Source organism: Schistocerca gregaria, chromosome 10 (genome assembly GCF_023897955.1).
Source record: "Schistocerca gregaria isolate iqSchGreg1 chromosome 10, iqSchGreg1.2, whole genome shotgun sequence".
Classification (NCBI taxonomy): domain Eukaryota; kingdom Metazoa; phylum Arthropoda; class Insecta; order Orthoptera; family Acrididae; genus Schistocerca; species Schistocerca gregaria.
This window is the reverse complement of record NC_064929.1, coordinates 129,945,916-129,971,578: the sequence shown is the minus strand read 5'-3', so window position 1 is coordinate 129,971,578 and position 25,663 is coordinate 129,945,916. Positions and strand designations below refer to the sequence as shown.

Here is a 25,663-nt window from a genome sequence, read left to right as displayed (position 1 = left end):
GCAGAGCATTTTGCTCAGTGTTCCGCGTCAACGAACTACCCGTTGGCCTTCCGCTCCCGGAAAGAGCGGTTGGAAAGTCGGAGGCTTTCCTTTCACACGCACCACGCGGAGTCGTACAATGCTCCTTTCAGCGAATGGGAATTCCAGAGCGCACTTTCTGCTTGCCCTGATACGGCTCCTGGACCAGACCGCATTCACAGCCAGATGCTGAAACACCTCTCAGTGCCTTGCCAGCGACGCCTCCTAGATCTTTTCAATCGCGTCTGGGTCGAGGGTGTTTTCCCGTCTCAATGGCGGGAAAGCATAGTCCTCCCCGTATTGAAACCTGGCAAGAACCCGCTGACGGTGGAGAGCTATCGCCCCATAAGCCTCACCAACGTTCCTTGCAAGTTGCTGGAACGTATGGTGAGCCGGAGGTTGAGTTGGCTCCTCGAGTCTCGGGGCCTTCTGGCTCCGTCTCAGGGTGGGTTCCGTAAAGGCCGCTCTGCCGTCGATAATCTGGTCTCCCTGGAGTCTGCCATCCGTACAGCCTTTGCGCGCCGCCAACATCTGGTTGCCGTCTTCTTCGACATGCGGAAGGCATACGATACGACTTGGCGCCATCACATCCTGGCCACACTTCATGGGTGGGGCCTTAGGGGCCCGCTCCCGATTTTTATTCGGAATTTTCTTTCGTATCGTTCCTTCCGCGTGCAAGTAGCTGCGTCGCATAGTTCCTCCCGGGTCCAGGAGAACGGGGTCCCACAGGGGTCTGTCCTCAGTGTGTCCCTGTTTTTAATTGCCATCAATGGGCTCGTTGAGGCGGTGGGGTCGTCCGTCGCGGCTTCTTTATATGCGGACGACTTCTGCCTATATTACAGCTCCAGTGGCATCGCCGCTGCTTAACGGCAGCTGCAAGGTGCCATCCGCAAGGCGCAGTCATGGGCTGTAGCGCACGGCTTCCAGTTTTCGGCCGCGAAGACCTGCGTTATGCATTTCTGCCGGCGTCGCACGGTTCACCCTGAGCCGCGCCTTTACCTTGACGGTGAACCTCTTGCTGTGGTCGCGACGCATCGGTTCTTGGGACTGGTGTTCGATACCCGGTTGACTTGGCTGCCCCATATTAGGCAGCTGAAGCAAACATGCTGGCGGCACTTAAACGCTCTCCGTTGCTTAAGCCACACCAGGTGGGGTGCCGACCGGTCCACCCTCCTCCACCTATATCAAGCGCTGATCCAGTCCCGCCTTGATTATGGGTGTGTGGTGTACGGTTCTGCCTCGCCTTCAGCATTGCGATTGCTGGATCCCATACACCACTGCGGGATCCGTCTCGCCACGGGAGCGTTCCGGACAAGCCCCGTCGACAGCATACTTGTGGAGGCTGGTGTCCCTCCATTGCGGTTCCGGCGTGACCGCCTTCTGGCCGCCTATGCCGCGCACGTTTATAGCATGCCAGGGCACCCAAACTACCGTCTCCTGTTCCCGCGCTCGATCGTCCATGTTCCAGACAGGCGGCCCCGGTCAGGGTGTCCCATTGCGGTTCGCCTCCGGGACCTTCTCCGTGGCCTTGACTTTTTTCCTCTGCCGCCTGTTTTCCGGGCCAATCTCCGTCTGCCCCCGTGGAGTGTGCCCCGACCGTGCCTTCGGCTCGACTTGGCACAGGGTCCGAAGGTCTCAGTGCCTCCGGAGGCCCTCCGCCGCCGCTTTCATTCCATCCTGGCCGAGTTTCCGAACGCGGCGGTGGCCTACACCGACGGTTCGGTGGTCTCTGGTCACACTGGTTACGCTCTCACTCTACGGGATTATTGTGAGCAACGGTCATTGGCAGCTGGCTCCAGTGTATACACTGCCGAGTTGGTTGCCATCTATCGTGCCCTAGAGTTTCTCCGCTCCCGCTCAGGTGAGTCCTTTGTCATCTGTAGTGACTCCCTGAGCGGTTTACGAGCTCTTGACCAGTGTTTCCCTCGTTCCCGTCTGGTGATGGCCATCCAGGAGTCCCTCCATACTCTCGTCCGTTGCGGCCGCTCTGTCACCTTTGTTTGGTCCCCGGGTCACGTCGGCATCCCGGGTAACGAGCGGGTTGACGAACTGGCGAAACAGGCGGTCAGTTCCCCGGCCATGGAGATCGGTCTTTTAGAGAGTGACGTCCGATCCGTATTGCGGCAGAAGGTCCTTGCTGCTTGGCGTGATGAGTGGCGCACCCTGCCCTCTCCCAACAAACTTCGGGCAGTCAAGGAGACAACCAGTGTGTGGCGCTCCTCCATGCGGGGGTCTCGCAAGGACGCTGTCGTCCTCTGCCGGCTCCGCATAGGACATACCCGGCTCACGCACGCGTATCTCTTGTGCCGTGACGACCCGCCTCTCTGTCGCTGCGGATTGGCCCTGACCGTGGTACACGTCTTACTAGACTGCCCACTTTTAACTGCCCTCAGGCAGACGTTCGCGCTGCCTGATACACTCCCTGCTCTTTTAACCGATGACTCTACTATGGCTGACTTAGTTCTCCGTTTTATTCGAGCAGGGGGTTTTTATCATTCAATATGAGAGTCCCTTTTTATTTTTTTTTTAGTGTCGACTGTGGCTTTTGGCCTGGGGTTTTAGTTTGTGGTGTTTTAATGTGTCCCTTGGTTGTTGGCCTTTCCAGTTTTATTTTCATGGTCGGCCAATGACCGTCGCACCCTGTGTGTCTGTTCATCTCTTTTCTCTGGTCTTCGTCTATGTCTTTCTTGTACTGTGTCGTCCCTTGTCGTCTCCGTTATGTGTTTATTGCTTGTTGGACTTTTCTTCGTGTATTATTATGGTCGTGGAACAAGGGACCGATGACCTAAGTAGTCTGGTCCCTTTAACCCCCACAAACCAACCAACCAACAATGCGATTTATCACCAAACCACACCACACATTAACTTTTGGACTGTCGCACATGTGTTCCCTAGGTGCACATGGATTTTCAGACCCCCAGATGCACACATTGTGACGATTGACAGCCCCTGACACGTGAAAGGTTGCCTCGTCAGTAAACATCACGCGTAATAAAAAAATTCTCGTCCGCGGCAATACGATCTAACATGACATACGCAAATTCTTCTCGCTTTGGTCGATCATCAGTCTTGATTTCTTGCACAACCTGCACTTTATACGCGTACACATGTAATCACTGATGAAACACTTTGTGCACTGTTCACCATTTCATACGAAGTTCTTGTGCTGCCTGTCACACTGATTTCTGTGGACTTTGTTCGAATGACTGCTGCACTTGATGATGTTCGCTGATCCCAGGCTTACCACCACCGTGCCCTTTCGCAACACTCCCAGTAGCCAAAAACTGATCACACCACTTCTTTATAGTCTTGAACGACGGCGGCCCGCCGATTTTGTCTCTGCATACGACCAGACCACTTGTGCGTATTCCTTCATATCCTCCATTTTGCTAAAATAATTGATTGCAGGTGCACCACGGCCACTTGGCTTATTAAAGTTGCACACCACAAACTTGTTGAGTTGCTCTGTGTGCCCCTTCAGGATTCACAGGTCCACCATTTGTAATGAGACAGATATAGCATACGGGTCTCAGTGGATTGTCCGCTGCGAGTAATGGGTATAATGGCAGGGGCACTAGGAATGTTGTGTGTGGACTATAAGTTAAAAATGTGGGGCTCACGGGGACAGTGGCGGCGATAAATCCCTGTAGTCGGACTATTCTCTGTGCCTTCGGTGGCTCAGATGGGTAGAGCGTCTGCCATGTAAGCAAGAGATCCTGGGTTGGAGTCCTGGTCGCAGCTAATGGTATTGATTTCATTGTAATTTCATTCTACAGACCTGTATGCTCACCAATGGTGACAGATGCCATCTTCATATCGTTACCGCTTTGTCTAACATGTTTTCCAGTTCATTTACAGCATGCGTACAAGCTTACACGTGCTGTGCTCTTTATTCACGTATACATCCTTTATTTCCTGCAAGGAGCCCAATTACTAGGAAGACATGACACATGTGGCTGGCATGCCACAGGGGAGTGTTATGGGACCATTGCTTTTCACAATATATATAAATGACCTAGTAGATAGTGTCAGAAGTTCCATGCGGCTTTTCGCGGATGATGCTGTAGTATACAGAGAAGTTGCAGCATTAGAAAGTTGCAGCGAAATGCAGGAAGATCTGCAGCGGATAGGCACTTGGTGCAGGGAGTGGCAACTGACCCTTACCATAGACAAATGTAATGTATTTAAAATACATAGAAAGAAGGATCCTTTATTGTATGATTATATGATAGCGGAACAAATACTGGTAGCAGTTACTTTTGTAAAATATCTGGGAGTATGCGTAAGGAACGGTTTGAAGTGGATTGATCATATAAAATTAATTGTTGGTAAGGCAGGTGACCTCCCTGTGGCACTTTGTAGATGTCTCTCCATCAAGAACATGCCGTGTTCTGTTTGCTAAAACCTCTTCAATCCAGCCACACAGCTGGTCTGATATTCCGTAGGCTCTTACTTTATCAGGCAACAGTGCGGAACTGTATTGAATGGCTTCCGGAAGTCAAGGAAAATGACATCTACCTGGGAGCCTGTATCTAATATTTTCTGGGTATTATGAACAAATAAAGCGAGTTGGGTCTCACACGATCGCGAAACACCGGAATCCATGTTGATTCCTACAGATTCTGGGTTTCCAGAAACGACATGATACGCGAGCAAAAAACATGTTCTAAAATTCTATAACAGAGCGGTCAGAGATATAGGACTATAGTTTTGCGCATCCTCTATGTCCTGTAAAATGTTTGCACGCCCATACAGAAACACCATGTATACATTATGTCGTGTAGGTACTAATAAATCTGGCGTGCTCTTGCCATCAGTTTACATCTTTTCCCTATTTCAAACATTGAGGATGTCATAACATTTACTTAGCATACCTACATAGAATCACATTTACATTGAAGTGCAGCACATCTGGATCATGTTGCGGCATAGCTTCCTTCTCTGTTATCGAGAGTTGCCTGTGGTACTAAAAATAATGCAATCGAAGGGCTGGCTTTATCTGCATATTTTCGCATTAGAGATTTGGAGTGTTTGTTTCTGTCAGTGCTGCTTGCTGCAAATATTAGACAATATTGAGGCGCATCGTCTTGTTTACATACAATCTTATCCAGTTCCGAGTATTTAAAATATTTAACCAAAAATTTAAATTATATTTGTTTATGATTGTATGGCTGCGTCGTTTTGCGTATATCTACATCTACATCCATACTCCGCAAGCCACCTGACTGTGTGTGTCGGAGGGTACCTTGAGTACCTCTATCGGTGTATTCCATTTAAATACAACCCCCACTATTATGGAGCCACCAGCAGCTTGTAACTACATCTGTCTACATCTACAGCCAATCTCTGCGAGCCCCCTGACAGTGTGCGACATGGCAGAGGGAACCTTGAGTACCTATATCAATTCTCCCTTCTATTCTATATCAATTCTCCCTTCTATTCCAGTCTCGTACTGTTTGTGGAAAGAAAGATTGTCAGTATGCCTCTGTGTGGGCTCTAATCTCTCTTATTTTATCCTCATGGTCTCTTCGCGAGATATACGTAGGAGGGAGCAATATACTGCTTGACTCCTTGGTGAAGGTATGTTCTCGAAACTTTAACAAAACCGTGTACCGAGCTACTGAGTGTCTCTGTTGCATAGTGTTCCACTGGAGTTTATCATTTCCGTAACGCTTTCGCGATTAGTAAATGATACTGTAATGAAGCGCACTGCACTCCGTTGGATCTTCTCTATCTCTTCTATCAACCCTATCTGGTACGGATCCCACACGGGTGAGCATTATTCTAGCAATGGGCGAACAAGTGTACTGCAACCTACTTCCTTTGTTTTCGGAATCTGTCTGGCATCTGCTTTACCGGCGATTAATTTTATATGGTCATTCCATTTTAAATCACTCCTTATGCCTACTCCCAGACAATTTATGGAATTAACAGCTACCAGTTGCTGACCTGATATATTGTAGCTAAATGATAAAGGATCTTTCTTTCTATTCGCAGTACATTACACTTGTCTACATTGAGATTAAATTGCCATTCCCTGCAGCATGCGTCAATTTGTTGCAGATCCTCCTTCATTTCAGTACAATTTTCCGCTCTTACAATCTCTCAATATACTAAAGCATCATCCGCAAAAAGGCTCAGTGAACTTCCGATGTTATCCAGAAGGTCATTGATATCTATTGTGAATAGCAATGGTCCTACGACACTCCTTTGTGGCACACCTGAAATCACTCGTACTTTGAAAGGCTTCTCTCCACTAAGAATGACATACTGCGTTCTGTTATCTAGGAACTCGTCAATCCAAACACGCAATTGGTCTGGTAGTCCATTGCTCTTACTTTCTTCATTAAACTACTCTGGGGAACTGTGTCAAACGCCTTGCGGAAGTCAAGAAACACGGTATCTACCTGGGATCCCGTGTCTATGGTCCTCTGAGTCTCGTGGACGAATAGCGTGAGTTAGGTTTCACACGATCGTCTTTTTCGAAACCCATGCTGATTCCTACAGAGTAGATTTCTAGTCTCCAGAACAGTCATTACACTCGAACATAATACGTGTTCCAAAATTCTACAACTGACCGACGGTAGCTCTCTAACGTCGATCAGTTGTAGAGTGGTTGCCTCATTTCCGCAGTATAGGCACCGTTTTCCTGTACCTGGTACACCAATGGAACAAGCAACTACAGCGTTGGACCACTGTCAGTTCCACAGCCTCAGTAGCTACTTGAAATACTCAGAGAAACTGAATTTATTCTTGAGCTACCTGGTAATCCCAGATCCCAAACAAGTGTGTTTTCCTAAATTCACATAAAACTTCGCTCGGTAATGTGTTAACGTTGAAAAACACAGATATTACGAGGGTGAGTCAAATGAAAACCTTAAATTTGTAATAACAAATTGAAATTTCGCTCCACCATCTTGTAAGTTGGTAATCGTGCTACAAACAACGCGCAGAATGGCCTGTAGGTGGCAGCATAGTGCAGATGCACACATACCGTCGCAGTATCAGTATAAAGATGGCCACCCCGCTTGTGACTTTCATCAGGGAAGAACAGCGTCGCATTAGTCGGTTTTTTCACAGTGAAGGTGTGAAACCTATTGAAATTCATCTACAAATGAAGCTTCAGTACGGTGATGTACGTTTGTCACAGCAGCAAGTCTACAAATGGAGTAGGAAGTTCGCAAATGGTGTGACTTCAGTGGAAGATGCTCCTCATCCAGGTCAGGCACGAGTTGTGACTCCACAGAACATTGCAGCAGTTGAAGCCATAGTGAAGGAAACCGCCAAGTGACACTGAATGACATTGAAGCACGTTTACAGATTAGTCATGCATCAGCACACCATATTGTGCATGATGTGCCCCAGTCTCACAAAGTGTCTGCAAGACGGGTGCCATGGCAGCTGACTCCTGAAATGAGAGAATGACGTGTTGATGCTTGTGAAGAACTTCTTTGGCACTTTGAATGAGAAGGCAATGGCTTCCTTGCAAGAATCGTCACGGGAGACGAAACCTGGGTTCACTCCACCAACTGGAAATGAAGAGAGCGAGCAAGGAATGGTGCCATTCCTCATCACCAAAACCAAAGAAGTTTGGAACAGAACCTTGAGCAGAGGTTATTTTAAGTCTCATTTGGGACGAAAAAGGCGTCATTTTGGAGCATTACATGCCTAGAGAGACATTTGTCAAAAATGCATCATACGCAGATCTCCTAAAAAATCATATGCAGCCTGCAATCAAATCAAAGCGACGTGGATTGCTGTCAGCTGGTTTCCTTTTGCAACATGACAATGCAAGGCCCCACACTGCCCGTACAACAGTTGCAACAATCACAGACCTGCATTTTGAGTGTCTTCCTCACCCACCATACTCACCAGACCTTGCCCCAAGTGATTTCCATATGTTTGGAACACTCAGACGCAATGGGAGGAAAGAAATTCCGTTCTGATGAAGAGGTACGCCACGCGGTGCGTGAGTGGTTGCACGGACTACCAAAAGAATTTTTTCCTAAAGAAGTTTATGCCCTTTGTAAGTGCTGGAGGACTTGTATTGAGCGTGGGGGAGATAATATAGAAAAGTGATAGAGCTTTGTACCACTTCCGCACAATAAATAATATTGAAAAAAAAAATTAAGGTTTTCATTTGACACACCCTCATATGTTATGGCATGTTTTTGAGAATTATTGTCGCAGTTTGCGACATATTTTCTGTCCTGTGTAGATGTAGAAATGTGTGTTTCACATTTGCCCCGTGTTCGGTAAAGAACGTGACCCTCGACAGGTAGCTCGTAAATATCCCTAACTTGCTCGTGTTAGCTTCAGATTCCTCCCGTTTATTTGTAGCACCTTTCTCTCTGTCAGATAGTAACTCCCAAAAACAACTACAACCCTAGCGATATTGAATATGTTCTAAGGAGTCATATGATGGGTTTTAGCGTACATGTTTGTCCATGTGTAAGTTGTGCCTGTGCGCACACCATCCTCCATATCCTGCAGCGCTTGGGGGCCACAGTCACACTGTATTTGTGTATTTCCTTTCCATTGCGCGATATTGATGACAGGCGAGGAAACGCGTCACTTGTGCTTGCAATAAGGTACAGTGCTCCTATTTCTGGCAGTGTCTGCTCAAGATTGTGAAAGCCTTCTCCTGCAACTTTGCCGAATGGTCGCAGACCTCTTCGACACTTGTTACACATTTCTCCGTGACACTTGATTTTGCAGACGTCGGAAGGCTGACAGAACTATTGATGTATTAGCTTTGCAGATACTATTTTCATTACTGGATTGCGTCACTGGGTCCTGGGTTAGATTCCTGCTTGGTTGTGGATTTTCTCTGGGGACTTGGTGTTTGTGTTGTCCTTATCATTTCATCATCATCATAAACATCATCCGTGACAGGGCTAGATTGGATTGTGTAAAAACTGGACTGTGTAAGAATTGGGACTTTGCATGGGCGCTGACTGCGCAGTTGAGCGCCCCACATTACTGTTATACGTGTCACTGTGTGACTCCATTATTTTTCACTGCGAGTCATTTTTCTTTATGAAGGATCCAGAACACTCTGTTCCCAGAATATCGGCCCTTGACGATTCTCAACGGAGTGCAGCCGGTTCAGAAAGCAAATTGGCCCGCACACTGTGTCGCTGGTACTGGTGACATGTGAGCTCAACAGCCCGTGGTGCGGTCATCAGAACTGAACAGAGCGGACGGCCGCAGGCAGCTCGGGCGATGAGGTGCATGGCTCAGACGTCTGCACTGTTGGTGACGAACTACAGTAAACAGTATACTGTAACATAGCTGAGAATAATAGAAGTGTCCAATCCCACCCGTCTGCTTTGATCTACCATCTGAGCTACCCAAGCACAATTCACAACCCGTCCTCACAGCTTAAATTCTGCCAGTACCTCGTCTCCTACTTTCCAAACTTCACAGAAGCTCTTCTGCGAACTTTGCAGAACTCACACTCCTTGAAGAAAGGATATTGCGGAGACATGGCTTAGCCATAGTCTGGGGGATGTTTCCAGAGTGAGATTTTCACTGTGCAGCAGAGTGTACGTTCTTCCAAGAGTGCAAGGTCGCAGAAGAGCTTCTGTGAAGTTTGGAAAGTAGGAGACAAGATAGTGGCAGAATTGAAGCTGTGAGGACGGGTCGTGAGTCGTGCTTGGGTAGCTCAGATGGTAGAGCACTTGCCCTCGAAAGGCAAAGGTCCTAAGTTCAAGTCTCGATCTGGCACACAGTTTTAATCTGCCAGGAAGTTTCATATCAGCACACACTCCCCTGCGGAGTGAAAATCTTATTCAAGAAATGAGATTCTCTGCAGAATCAGTGGAAAACAATTATGAGAAGGGATAGGATGGTAGGACACCTCTTAAGGCATAACAGAATAACTACTATGGCACTAGTGGGAGCTGTAGAGGGGTAAAACCTGTAGAGGAAGACAGAGATTGGAATACATACAGCAAATAATTGATTGGAATACATACAGCAAATAATTGATTGGAATACATACAGCAAATAATTGATTGGAATACAGCCAGCAAATAATTGAGTATGTAGATGTCATGTGTAACTCTAAGTTGAAGAGTTTGGCACAGGAGAGGAATTCGTGGTGGGCCACATCAAACTGGTTAGAAGACTGATTCTCCCCCCCCTCAAAAAAATGGATAAATATTAAAAAATGAGCATAGCCAAAAATGAAAAATGTGCACCTATTCACAGGACACCAACACATATGTGGAAAAAATTCAAAGTAACTGACCTGCAAATAGATACTTGCAGACGAAGTGTGTGTGTGTTGTGTGTTGTGTGTTGTGTGTTGTGTGTTGTGTGTGTGTGTGTGTGTGTGTGTGTGTGTGTGTGTGTTTGTGTTTGTGTTTGCTCCGTAGTTGTAAAGAAGGAAATGTCGAAAAGCTAAGCAGAATTCCCAATCTTGTTCATGTTACCTTTATTCCTTAATTTATTTACTACAGTCAATTACAATTACAACTGCGAATGGAAGTCACAGGGAAATGTGTGTGTTCGAAAGGGGTTGCTGATTTAAAAAGTTTGAGAAGTGTTGCTGTAGAGTGTACTTAGTGATGTACTGTTCCAAACTTTCATTGTTGCCCCATTATTGATAATAAGAAATCTGTGATAGGAAAGCACGAATAATTTTGGTTTCAGCAGCCAGCAGCACCTTCCCTGAGCCACAGCAGATTGCACATCACTGTTGGAACAGCCGTGCTGGACAGCAGGAATGGCAGAAAGAAAATGTGGACGGGTCGAGCCTTTTGAAAGTCTTCCAGATGAAATAGTTATCGATATATTTTCCTACTTCAGCACTAATGAGCTAACGGACATTTTACAAAATGTCTGCAGGCGATGGAAGCGACTGGCACACGACCCGACACTCTGGCGCGACAAAGAGTACATCATCGTAGGAAGGTGAGCGGTGGTGGTTATTCTTGCCATTCCAGTTGACTTTAGCCTAAATACAGCAAATTCCTTATTTTACTTAATTTAAATTTTTGCTCTGATGACTGGACAACAGTGTCTTTCTAACTGTGTCAAATCTTGTATTTCTTCAGTTTTCATTCTAACAATGGAAAATCCAGGATGGAATAATGACAATATTATGCAGAGGATAGTTGCTGCTCACCATACAGCAGAGATGCTGCATTGTAGACAGGCGCAACAAATAGACAGTCCGACAGAGCTTTCAGCCAAACAGGCCTTTGTCGGAATTAATCACACGGGCACACGCACGTGTTCACAACTCACACACGTGACCACAGTCTCTGGCTGCTGAGCCCTTGCCAACCAGAAACTGTGGTCATGTGTGTGAGTTGCATACGTGTGCATGTACTCAGTCATCAGGCCACAAGTAGACCATCGGGACCATCTGACTGCCGTGTCATCCTCAGCTGAGGATGCGGATAGGAGGGTCGCGTGGTCAGCACACTGCTCTCTCGGTTGTTATAATGATTTTCTTTGATCGGAGCCACTACTATTCGGTCGAGTAGCTCCTCAATTGGCATCACAACGCTGAGTGCACCCCGAAAAATGGCAACAGCGTATAGCGGCCAAGATGGTCACCCATCCAAGTGCCGACTATGCCTGACAGCGCTGAACTTTGGTGATCTGACGGGAACCGGTGTATCCACTGCGGCAGGACCGTTGCCATTTGTGCAAATGTGCCTGTGTTTAATTCTGACGAAGGCCTGTGTGGCCGAAAGCTCTGTCTATTTGTTAATCAAAATATCCATGGGTGTACTGCCGGTCTACAGTGTCCAACAGGCACAATATTTCGGCGATCATACATGTCGCCATCATCAGGTGAACTGGCGGACTGAGCTCCTGTGACTGTGCCGGTACAGAGATCTGTACGCTATGGCTGCTCAGGGGGAACTGAGTTCGGTCACGGTGGCGGCCGATTTAAATACCCTTCACCCGCGGCGCGCTCCCTCCGCCGTCCGCGCCCCTCGCCACGGTAGCGTGGTGGAACAGATTGCGACGGCGTCTGAGATGACGTCGGTGTGATGGCTCTGTCCGCCGTGGTCGTCACAACTATACGTTTGCTCGATTTACTCTTGATTAACCCAATCGCTGGTTTCCAAGCCTTGCTAAGATTATAGCCACAGTCACAGTTTATGAGGTCGTCATTGGTGTGAATTTCGATGGCATCTCTAACAATGCTGTCCCAGTATCTCGACGTCTGTACCAGAATCCTCGTGCGTTCATACTCCATAGCGTGATTTTGCGACAAACAGTGTTCAGCGACCACCGACTTGCTTGGATACATCAGTCGAGTGTGCCTCTGGTGTTCACGGCATTGATCTGGCAGATTCAACGTGCTCTCCACCCAACCACCTCATCACAACCTGTGGAGATGAATGAAATCACGAGGGAGGAGGTAGGCACTGCGTTTATTCCATATACAGGCACACTCTCGGGGAAAATCGCCCGCATTTTGGAGAAACTCCGGGTCAGAACTGTGTTTTGTCCTCCGAATAAAACTTGTGCACTGGTGGGGAGCACCAAAGATGACCTCGATTTGAGGAAGGCCGGCGTGTACCAGATTCCGTGTCAATGTGGCAAGTCGTATATTGGTCAGACGGTGCGTAGAGGGTATTTAAATCAGCCACTGTCGCGACCGAACCCAGTTCCCTCTGAGCAGCCATAGCATACGGATCTCCGTACCGGCACGTTCACAGGAGCTCAGCCCGTCAGTTCACCTGATGATGGCGACACGTATGATCGCCGAAATACTGTGCCCCTTGGACACTGTACACCGGCAGTACACCTGTGGCTATTTTGATTATCAAATACGCCGGGAGAAACTCAAGAATCACTGTCTATTTGTTGTTCCTGTCTACGACTCGGCAACTCCACTATCTGGTGAGCAACAACTATCCTTTTCATAATAATGGTTGTTTCCTGTTTGTGTTGTAACTGTTACATGTTATATAGCGTTTTCAAAACGTCTCTTCACAGTGCTGTATGATTGTTAGCCACGCGTGCTGTATGCCACAGAGAATATACTGAAATGAAACTCACTGCAGTATCATTGTACATTTATTGTTTCATTGAAAAATATGGGACTCACAATCCAACGTCAAGTAATTGCATTCCAAACTCCTATTTTTACAGAATGAAGTGGTTCCTCATGAATACAAAATGGATTTGCAGTACTCCACATATGAGAATTTTGTTAGTTCATATACCTGGATAAATGAAACCACACCTCATCAGTGAAAAACATTTCATTAATAGTATCCCTCCCATTTTATTGAATGAAATTTTTGGACCACTGACGATAATGCAGTTTCTTGCCATGATCAGTATTTTTCAATTCTTGCACGACTGTCACTTTGTATAGAAAAAGTTCTAATTTTTTCCTTACGGCTGGGTGGGCTGTTCCAACACTAACATTGATTTCCTGGGCAAGTTTTCTCACTGACGTGTTCGGATTCGTGGACATTTTATCAGAAATATTGAGTAATTTATCCTCAGACAAAATGCTAGGATGACCACTTCTCGGTGCATCTGTCACTGAATTTGTACTTCAAAATTTGTTAATCAAATCTCGCACAGTATCGCGATGTGGGAGTGTTGTCTCCGGGAAAACTGAATTAAATGTTTGGCGAACTGAAACTGTGTATTTACTACCAGCTTTGAACACTTGTTCGACTAAAAACACACATTCTTCAATGGTTAGCATTTTAACAGTGAGATAAACAAAACAATGGAATGTTGGGAGAGTCCGCTTGAAGGGGAGTAACCCAGGCAGGCGAACAATCACACAGCACGCGCGGCTAACAATCGTACAGCACTGCGGAGAGACTTTTTGAACACCCTGTATGTATACTGCTGGGCATTGAAATTGGAATAATAGGAAGGATAATTAGTTATAAAATTTTACTACTTGTGCATACACTGAGAGGACAAAAGTTAGGAGATACATCCTAATATTGTGTCGGATCTCCTGTTGGCATCGTAGTGCAGCAACTCGATGTGGCACGAACTCGACAAGCTGCTGGAAGCCCTCTGTGGAAATATTGAGGCACACTTCCTCCGTAGCCATCTATAATTGTGAAAGCGTCACTGGTGCAGGATTTTGAGCACGAACTGAGTTCTCAGTTATGTCCCTTACATGTTTGATTGGACTCGTGTCGGGTGATCCAGTTGGCCAAATCCATTTCTCGAATTGTCCGTAATGTTCTTCAAACTAACTGCGAAAGATTGTTGTCCGGTGACAGGGTGCATTGTTATCCATAAAAAAAAATCCATTGTTTGGGAACACAAAGACCTAGAGTGGCTGCAAATGGTCTCCAAGTAGGCAAACATAACTGTTTCCAGTCAGTGATTGGTTCGGCTGGACCAGAGAACCCACTGTATTCCATTTAAACACAGACCACACTACTATGGAGCCTCCAGCAGCTTATATCTACATCTACATTCATACTCTGCAAGCGACCTGACGGTGTGTGGCAGAGTACCTTTATTGGTTCTCCCTTCTATTCCAGTCTCATATTGTTTGTGGAAAGAAAGGTTGTCGGTATGCCTCTGTGTGGGCTCTAATCTCTCTGATTTTATCCTCATGATCTCTTTGCGAGATATACGTAGCAGGGAACAACATACTGTTTAACTCCTCGGTGAAAATATGTTCTTGAAACTTCATCAAAAGCCTGTACTGAGCGTCTCTCTTGCAGAGTCTTCCACTGGAGTTAATCTATCATTTCCGTAACGCTTCTGCGATTACTGAATGATCCTGTAACGAAGTGCGCTGCTCTCCGTTGGATCTTCTCTCTCTCTTCTATCCACCCTATCCGGTACGGACCCCACATCAGTGAGCAGTATTCAAGCAGTGGGCGAACAAGTGTACTGTAACCTACTTCCTTTGTTTTCGGACTGCATTTCCTCAGGATTCTTCCAGTGAATCTGTCTGGCATCTGCTTTACCGACGATTAATTTTATATGGTCATTCCATTTTAAATCGCTCCTAATGCCTACTCCCAGATAATTTATGGAATTAACTGCTTCCAGTTGCTGACCTGCTATATTGTAGCTAAATGATAAAGGGTCTGTCTTTCTAAGAGATCTCACATCCTGCCACCCTCCTGGACTTAATCTTTGTTAATGACCATCACCCTCTCCTTTTCTCCTTCCAGCTATTTATTGTTGTTAGTTGTTTGCCCTTGTTCTTTCCTCTCTTATTACCTCTTTGGGCTCTCCCCACACCCATTCCTCTTTCACCCTATTTCTTAATTGCACTATTCAGTTAACTTTTCAGTTTTCTTCCTCTTAATCCATCTTTGCTTCTTAATGTATGTATTCACAGCATATTACACTTGTCTACATAGAGATTCAATTGCCATTCTCTGCACCATGCGTCAATTCGTTGCAGATCCTCCTGCATTTCAGTACAATTTTCCATTGTTATAACCTCTTGATAATTTGTACAGTGCATTGTTGACAGCTTGGGTCCAAAGCTTCATGAGATCGGCATAGCACGCGAATCCTACCGTCAGCTCTTACCGACTGAAATTGGGACTCATTTAGCCAGGTCATGGTTTTCCAGTCTAGGGTTCAACCGACACGGTGACGAGACCAGGAGAGGCAGTGTTGTGCCGTTAGCATAGGCACCCGTATTGGTCGTATGCCACAATAGCCCATCAACGCCAAATTTTGTCACACTGTCCTAACAGGTGTGTTCGTTCACACAGTGTTCCTAGTCTATCAGCTCTGACAACTCTCCCCAGTGCTCTCAGTCTCTAAGTGAAGGCCGTCAGCTACTGTGTTACCTGGGGTGAGAAGTAATGCCTGAAGTTTCATATTCTCTACAAATTCTTGACACTGTGGGTTTCAGAATTTTGACACTCCACTAATCTCTGTAATCGAATGCCCCACATGCAGGCCTGCAAATTTGTACGTTTGATTTTAAAGTACTGTGTCAAATATTTACATTCGTGGCATGCACTACACATTTTAAGTAATGACTAATGCAATATGGTGGCTTAAACCATTTTAACCCTTTGTGCATAAAGATGCTCAGAGACTGAAACTGGTAGATGTTCGGGTGTAAAATAAAAACAGCTGATGGTTGAAATATGCATTTTTATCTACTAATTATTTAGTATGAGATTCCACTTCCATTCAATGAAATTACTTATTTCCAAACTTTGGCTATGTAATATCTAGAAAATTTGGTACCATGACAATATTTTCGGTCTTTACATAGTGGCTGCCTGTGTGCCATAATGACAAATGAAAGGCACATGACCGAGAAAATCTCCTTACCAAATGTATTATTTTGTTAGGTTCTTAATTACTTCACACGGAGGGTTAAGAATTAAGCAAGCACACAATTAGATTTAATATGTTTACAGTGTGTCCCACTTACACCAAGTACAACTTGCACCCAAGATTCGAGTAACAGTGAACTAACTAAAAAGGAATAGATAATAGTAATGTTAAAAAACTTGTAGTTATCTGTTTATAGGAGATGCTGGAAATAGTGGCCACGGGCATCTAGGCATCACTTACTTAGTGCAATGACGTTACCAGCACGATTCTGCAATTCTGCAGGTGTGATGTTTCTGTAGCAATGTTCCAGTTCAGATCATCTTATGCGAGGATTGTCAGCGTACACCTTGCTTTTTAGTGTGCCCCATAAATGAAACTTACACGGGGTTAAGTCCAGGGACCTTAGGGGCCTCTCTACTGACGAGTCTGTCTCGAAGGAACGTGTCGGTGATGTTGCCCACACTTCGGTTGAACGAGGTAGTGTCTCCGTCTTGTCAGAATACTGCATCTCTAGATGTGCGGCGGCACTGTTTAACCTCGAACACTGAGAAATATGTGGCCAGTAATGTGCATGCTGGGCAATGCACACAAAACACCTATCTCCACTGAATGGAAAGGTTCCTCATGCAGAATATGTGGGTTTTTCTGCGATCAGATCTGCTATTGTGAGTGTTTATATAAGGAATCCAACTGGAAAATGATTAACCGATATGTCAGGTGTGCCAGTTTCATGTGGGGGGACCCTATATTATAAAGCAACGCTTACTTACATGAGCTGTATAGGAAATCTGCAGCCTTTTGCTTCCAGAACAAGTGTGTTAAGCATTCTTCTTCATATCAGATACCCACGGTTTTTGTCAAGGGTATTGCTTCCATGGTCTATCACAATACACAGATAACATACAATTAAATTTTTTTCGCACTTGGTATTAACTAAATCAGCAACCTTTCACCCTTTACAATTTCAAATTTATTTGCGAGGGCTATTCGGACAGTAGGGAACATTTTGGCTTAGAACAAAACTTAGTATAAGAAATACATTTTATTATATACATTTGAAAGAGCAACTGACACATTACTTTTTCACATAGTCACCAAACACATTGAGGCTCTTATCACAGTGGTGGACAAGCTTTGAAAGACCTTCATCGTAAAATTCTGCCACCTGAAACTTGAGCCAGTGAGTCAAGCGTGTGTGGAGTTCCGTGTCATCATCAAAGTTCTGCGTTGCAAGCCAGTTCTTCATCTTGGGAAACAAGTGGAAGTCACATGGTGAGAGATCGGGACTGTAGGGCTGATGAGGGGAAATTTCCCGTTTGAATGAATTAAGGAGTTCTTTAGCGCGATTTGCCGTGTGAGGTCGGGCATTGTCGGGTGAAAACAAAATTTTGGACGTCAGCTTTCCTCGGCGTTTGTTTTGAACTGCTCTTCTAAGGCTGTGCAAAGTTTGAGAGTACTGGGCAGAATTTACGGTTGCTCCATGTTTGAGAAAATCAATAAGAAGCATACCTTGCCCATCCCAAAACTTTGTTGCCATCAACTTCCTTGCTGACAAGGTTTGCAAATGTTTTCTTTGTTTTTGGGGGACCTTGTGTGCCCCCACTCCACAGACTGTAATTTTGTCTTGCAATTGATGTTTCACCCAAGCCTCGTCACCACTTATGATTTGATCCAGTAACGAATCACCATGTTTGTGGTAGGCCCCCAGTAATATCAACGTTGCCTCCATTTGCTGTTCTTTATGATGCTCTGCAAGCATTATGGGCACCCATCATGCACAAAATTTGTGGTAGGCTAGCTTTTTACTGACAATTTCAAACAACAAAGTCCATGACTCTTGTGGAAAAGAAAGCAAAAGCTCTATTATTGTGAAGCAACGGTTTTCACAAATCATTTCATCATCTTTAGGGACAGGAACGTCAGTCACAGTGCTTGGGCGTCCACTCTTATCTTTGTCATGAACATTGGTTTGCACATTTTAAACCGAATACACCATTTCTGGAGGGAACATTCACTCATTACATTGTTTCCATATTCTTTGCACAGTTCACGATAAATTTCTGTAGGCTTTAGGTCTTTTGCCAACAAAAACCGTACCACAGACCGCACCTCACAACTGGTGGGATTTTTGATTGCAGTGCACATTTCAAATTCGAATATCGAAAAACCCAGACGCGCACGGATATTCCTGTTGTCGTGGACAGGTGCCGACTGAGCTGCTGAGCACGCACATAACAAAATACATGCGATCGGCATGTGCCTAGCAGCGTCAGACGGAAATGTTCCCTACTTTCTGAATAGCCCTCGTTCATTAGTGGATAACTGGCATTTTGAGATTAATATGCAGTTTTTCTTTCTCTTTTGTTATTTCACTCATTTTGTAGGACACACGTTTAATGGAATTTTTCCAGCTGACACACACTCGATACATGCAGAATTTTTCCGGACCGGTTCTGCTGTTCTCGCAACAGGATGTCACCGAGCTGTTGCGATGGGGCGCTGTGAGAGGTGTGCCGCAGCCTCCCGGGCCTGCACGGCCACCAGACTCGTCTCCAGAGGAGCATGTCTGGGGCTAATGGGACGACAGGTGACTTGCGGTGTCTGTCCGCCCACAACTCTTACACAGCTAAGCGAGCAGAGTGAACACGTATGGAATAACGTATCCGGAGATGATCTGTCACCTTTATGACCAAGCGAATGCCAGAGATAAGTGTCTGTATTGCTGTCTGCGGAGGATACACTGTGTACTAATGTCAGTGTTGCAGCATTGATCTGTACCTCAGAACCGCTTTACCTCAGAACCGCTTGAGGTATTAAGCTGTAAATTTAATACACTACTGGCCATTAAAATTGCTACACCACAAAGATGACATGCTACACACGAGAAATTTAACAGACAGGAAGATGATGCTGTGATATGCAAATGATTAGCTTTTCAGAGCATTCAAACAACGTTGGCGCCGGTAGCGGTAGCGACACCTACAATGCGCTGACATGAGGAAAGTTTCCAACCGATTTATCATAAAAAAACAGCAGTTGACCAGCGTTGCCTAGTGAAATGTTGTTGTGATGCCTCGTGTAAGGAGGAGAAATGGGTATTATCACATTTCCGACTTTGATAAAGGTTGGATTGTAGCCTATCGCGATTGCGGTGTATTGTATTGCGACATTGCTGCTCGTGTTGGTCGAGATCTAATGACTGTTAGCAGAATATGGAATTGGTGAGTTCAAGGGGGTAATACGGAACGCCGTACTGGATCCCAACGGCCTCGTGTCACTAGCAGTCGAGATGACAGGCATCTTGTCCGCATGGTTGTAACGGATCGTGCAGCCACGTCTCGATCCCTGTGTCAACAGATGGGGACGTTTGCAAGACAACAACCATCTGTATGAACAGTTAGACGACATTTGTAGCAGCATGGACTATCAGCTCGGAGGCCGTGGCTGCGGTTACCCTTGACGCTGCATCACAGACAGGAGCACCTGTAATGGTGTACTCAACAATGAACCTGGGTGCATGAATGTCAAAACGTCATTTTTCTGTGTGAATCCAGGTTCTGTTTCCAGCATTGTGGTGGTCGCATCCGTGTTTGGCGACATCGCGGTGAACGCACACTGGAAGCGTGTATTAGTCATTGCCATACTGGCGTATCACCCAGTGTAATGGTATGGGGTGCCATTGGTTACATGTCTCGGTCACCTCTTGTTCGCATTGACGGCACTTCAGATGTGTTATGACCCGCGGCTCTACCCTTCATTCGATCCCTGCGGAACCCTACATTTCAGCAGGATAACGCACGACCGCATGTTGCAGGTCCTGTACGGCCCTTTCTGGATACAGAAAATGTTAGACTGCTGCCCTGACCAGCACATTTTCCAGAGCTCTCACCAATTGAAGACGTCTGGTCAATAGTGGCCAAACAGTGGGCTCGTCACAATATGCCAATCACTACTCTTGATGAACTGTGGTATCGTGTTGAAGCTGCATGGGCAGCTGTACCTATACATGCCATCCAAGCTCTGTTTGAATCAATGCCCAGTCATTCTGAGGATCTATGCACCCAAATTACGCGAAAATGTAATCACATGTCAGTTCTAGTATAATATATTTGTCCAATGAACACCAGTTTATCATCTGCATTTCTTCTTGGTGTAGCAATTTTAATGGCCAGTAGTGTAATTTCACCAATACTCCATATGTATCAGTTTTATTTGGTTGGTGCACAAGTTCGTAGCAGTTTTATTTTGCATTTTAATACTAGTTTATGTGGGTTTATTTATCAACTGTCATTTTTTATATGTACTTCACTGTTACTACTTGGGTCATTGTCATTTTGTCATTTGGGGATAGTGAGTGGAGCTACGGGCACTAGAAAATGGAGTGCCAAGTGGAGACATTGGAACTTTCCTGACTTATTCTTCTGTTAGAGTTCAATAGAGGGTGACAGCAATGGAAGAAGCCACATCATTTGCACCGTGCAAGGGGATAATGCCATTGGACAGAGTATGGCAAGCAAATGGTTTTCTTGTTGTACGAAGGATCATTTAGACATTAGTGAGTCTTCATATTCAGGAAGACTTTTGAGGTTTCAAGATCATTTAACCCTCGAGTGGTCGTGCCTGTGTATAAAGTGCGTCAACCAAAAATAAAATGATTTTGTGTGGTTCCATTTTTGTTTCACAACCGCAAACCTATCTATCTCCTTCAGTATTGCTTCAGATAACACAGTGATAAATTGTGGTGTCGTACATCCAAGTGAGCAGCAGTAATATTAAATACAAAGCGAGCTAAGCTAATTAAGAAAACATTTACGATCAGTTCAAAAAATGACCCCAGTTACGAACTAACAACATAATCCCACATTGAGGCAGTTGTCTAAGAGATAATTAGTGATCGAATAAGCAGCTGACTGAGATTTGATGCAACTGTGCTGGTTAATGCTTCAAATGCATCATTACTGTCACTTTAACACCTGTCCTTGGCAACAGAGAGTTAAGTGAAACTTTATTTCGTTATTGTTGAATAAAACAGTTGTTTACCTCATATTATGTAAGTTTATTTCCTCCTTGTTTAAATAAACTAAGATTGAACTGTGATTTTGATCATACATGACTTACCTTGGTAACATAAGGAAAGCTATTCTTTTCACGTGTACAAACTGCACCATGCGCCTGCTCATATAACAAAAAATGGTGCACCTACTATAGGGTTAAAAACATTAATGCATAATGATCCGTGTCAGTGTACTCGAGCATTGGCAAATTTTGATGAACTGTATTCATTCCACTATCGTGTGACATTTGCTTGTTGTGGGAAAGTTTCAAAAATAGGGTGTACACACGTAATAGACCCAAACCACAAAAATCTGTGGGTGGCCATACATGCATTTCTGCTTGCTCGTCATCAACTGGCTCGTGAACAACACCGACCGTACTTCTCCTGGATTCTTACTGGTGATGAGAAAGGGTGTCTTTATGCTAACATGAGGGAAAGAAAGGAATCATTGAGCCCAAACACAGCAGCAACTCTCCATACAAAGACGTGTGGACATCCTCAAAAGATGTTACGCACCTCGTGGAATGGTGATGGTGTGATGCACTACGAATTGCTTCCCTGAGTTACAACCATCACTGCTGACATTTATTGTCAACAAGTGAGGCTATGAAGTCTTTCACGATGGAGTCCTTGCATGAAAAGTTCTCGGTTTACTTGCCGCGTCAAATTTGAATAAAATCCCAAGCTTTTGATGACTACCTCCGTCATCTTCGTCACTGGTAAAACTGACTGTCGTGGACGGGTGAGGCTTCCACTTTTATAAGTAGTGGATGGCTTCTCATTGGCTGGATGACATCATGGTGAAAACGGTGCGTACGGAGGTGGCAGCCTCTGATCGGCAGGTTCCTGAACCGGCAGGGAATCAAACCAGTCTTCTGGCCACCCAGGACGATTAAGGAAATGTTGCGACCCGTGAAAGATAATCTTGGTCTGATAGTGCTGGGAATTTACAGCATTCCATGTGAGTGTGGCAAAAATTATGTGGGCCAGTCTATAAGAACTGTCGCTGATTGCTGTGTGGAATATCAGCGTCACCTGAAATACAGGTAACTAGAAAAATCAGCAGCGGCTGAGCACAGTTTGTCAAATAAACATAAGATTTTATTCGATGAAACAAGACTACTTGCTCACACTTCAATTTATTGGATCTCTTTCATCAGGGAAGCAGTTGAAATTAGACTCTGTGAAAATAATGTCAACGGAGACTCCAGTTATGCACTTAGCAATGCATGGAAGTGTGCAGTTGATAAAGAAAGAGCACAGAGGGAGACTCCGTACATTCCTCACAGTTCTCCGCCTATTGCGATGGATGGCGCTGCAAGCAATGCTGGATAAAGCGCGCATAAACTAAATCTGTGGACATAGAGGCTGCCACCTCCATACACGCTGTTTTCAACGTGACATCATCCAGCCAATGAGAAGCTGTCCACTACTTATAAAAGCGGAAGTCTCACCGGTCCATGACAGTCAGTTTTATCCCTGACGAAGATGTCAGAGGTAGTCGTCAAAAGCTTGGGATTTTATCCAAATTTGACATGGCAAGTAAACAGAGAACCTTTTGTGCAACAAGTGAGACACCTCTAATATGCAATCCGAGAAGGAAGACTGTGTGAAATAATACTACTCTTGATAACACCAACCTGCATTCTGGTAGACTCATAAAAAAGCACTGTGCAGGAGTTGGGTTAGAAAGTCATTCCACACCCATTGTCTTCACTCGATCTCGATCGAGGAATGACGTTTCTGGATGAAAGTGTACACCAAACATTTCTTGATGAGTTCTTTGCCTCAAAACCGAGAGATTTCTACAGTTGTGGAACAAAAAAAATTACCCCAGTGTCGACAGACTGCTGTAAATAGCGAAGGAGAATATATTATTGATGACTAAACTCTCTACTGAAAAATGCTGTGAACATATGCACCAACCTAATAAAATTCAGCATAGATTTTTTACATTATTGTAGACACTTAAGCTCTTGTATGTAAGCTTCATAGTTCTTAAGTGACTTTTTATACGAGGTAGATGCCGTGAAGTGATTTTCTATTACTGTGGACAGCAGAGTGCTGTGTCGGCTGCCTACAGCCAGTACTTGTTGTGATGATGTTGCAAGTTTGGACCTTAGACTTCAGATGCCAAATAAATTAAACTAGACTACAGGCAGAATGAGAATTTCAATCTGCAACGGAGTGTGTGCGGATATGAAACTTCCTGGCAGATTAAAACTATGTGTCGGACCGAGACTCGAACTCGGGACCTTTGCCTTTCGCGGGTAAGTGCTCTACTATTTGAGCTACCCAAGCATGACTCACACCCCGTCCTCACAGCTTTACTTCCGCCAGTACCTCGTCTCCTACTTTCCAGACTTCACAAAAGCTCTCCTACGAACCTTGCAGAACTAGCACTCTTGGAAGAAAGGATTGTGTGGAGACATGCCGTAGCCAGAGCCTGGGGGAAGTTACCAGAATGAGATTTTCAGTCTGCAGCGGAGGGTGCGCTGATATGAAACTTCCTGGCAGATTAAAACCGTGTGCCGGACTGAGACTCGAACTTGGGACCTTTATCTTTTGCGGGCAAGTGCTCTACCAACTAAGCTATCCAAGCACAACTCATGCCCCATCCTCACAGCCTTACTTCTGCCAGTACCTCATCTCCTCCTCTCCTAGAGCATCTGCCCGCGAAAGCAAAGGTCCCGAGTTCGAGTCTTGGTCCTGCACACAGTTTTAATCTGACAGGAAGTTTTAGACTACAGACATATTGGAAACCTCGTGCATTGATTTCAAATTAGGATTAAAATCTCTGTGCCACAGAAGCCATAACTAAATGGGGCAGCCCACTGATTAAGTTGAGACAGACTGCCACATTTGGTTTTTGCTCACGCCGTTCGAAACAGTCTACAAGACAATCGAGAACATCGAATTTGCTACAACAGCTGGAGACAAGAAGAATCGTATTCCAGTTAAGTCTGTCACTGCTCAAGCCCTGCTGGATGGTCCTGCTGTTTTCTGCAGTTGCAGACTTAATTTTAGTTTGGATATAAATGATTCACTTGGACATGGTAATGAATGGTTTACCGTAGCCATTGTTCGTGGTGGTACAGGAGTACCAAATGTTCCAGAACTTGAAAGTTCTGTGGATAGAGACATTATTGCTTTTCACACTTACTATATTTCCGAACTAGCTAATAAGGACTTTGGTAAATCAGCTTATGTATTGCCTTCTTCTTTGTCTTTATATACTCGTAACAGGAGGAAAATATCTGTAAATGAGTCTGTATTTATTTGGGTTAAAGGAAAAGGTGTATGTGAATATGTAAAATTTGTTGGTGATTGTACTGTATATTTTCATAAATAAAGTTTTTATTTGCAAACTGATCTGTACTGGGTGTGTTTCTACATATGAAAAATGATGTCTATTAAAATTTTGTGCCAGTCAATAATGTCTTTAAGGTGACAGATGCCATTATCAGCACGTCACTGAATTTCAGTAATGTTGTATAATAGGCTATGAGAAGCTGGATATTCCTCTTGTGATATTGCAGAAAGTCTCGGCAGGAATGTACCCACTGTATGTGATATCCGGCAGCGGTGATGACGAGATCGTACGGGCGCAAGAAGACTGCGCTCCACACAGCACTACCGAGAGGGTAGACCGTCGTGTTTGGGGTACGTCTCCTGTTATATCAACAGATTGACACACCTGTGTGAACAAAAAATTTTTATTTGGTGGAGCAAGGCAACCACTGAATATTACAAAAAGATAAACTTCCTTCAAAAAACAGAAGGCTTCTTCTCTTACCAAAATGTTATAACAATTCAAAGAATTATGCCATGTTATTGAATTGAAATATTAGCAACTGAACTTAATTTACGTTCCTTTGTCGAGTTTTCTCTCGACGCTTTCCGGCGGATGACGAGGAAGTAGATGGGCGCAGAGTCCGGGGTCGTTGACCGGCGTAGCGAAGACGTGGCACCTGGATGTTCCAGATGCATTGACATATCTTCCGGGTGGCAGTCCGTGGTGGGTTGAAAGACACCTGCTTCCCTTTCTTCCGGCTGTTTAACACGGCGGCTCCAGTCTTCCTCCGCTGATTCCCGAGTGATGATTGGCAGCCGTTGGTGATCCGTGATTGGTGGATGGTGATATAGTGTGACCATCTGCACCGGAAAAAGGCTTGTGCGCGTGCATAGTTCACGACTGATTGACTGTTTGACAGGAACGCCTCTAGCGTCAGCTGGCAGAACACACCAGTACTACATTGCAGGCGCTGCTGCAGTAGCCGGCTGTTGCATTTGTGTGGCTGTGCACAC

The 25,663-nt window shown here is 45.1% G+C and overlaps 1 protein-coding gene across 5 annotated transcripts in view; it reads left to right on the top strand.

The window, feature by feature from the left end:
* The window catches only part of LOC126293186 (F-box/LRR-repeat protein 7-like), a 99,690-nt gene that overhangs the window by 14,253 nt on the left and 59,774 nt on the right, over window positions 1–25,663 (top strand). For 3 of the 5 annotated variants that reach the window (XM_049986297.1, XM_049986298.1, XM_049986299.1), the window contains exon 2: window positions 10,681–10,938. In XM_049986297.1, coding sequence (XP_049842254.1) covers window positions 10,751–10,938 — 188 coding nt within the window. In that variant the 5' untranslated portion in view covers window positions 10,681–10,750. Of the gene's footprint in view, window positions 1–10,680; window positions 10,939–18,710; window positions 18,887–24,894; window positions 25,019–25,663 lie in introns of those variants that run through there. The other 2 variants (XM_049986300.1, XM_049986301.1) reach the window with 2 other exon arrangements.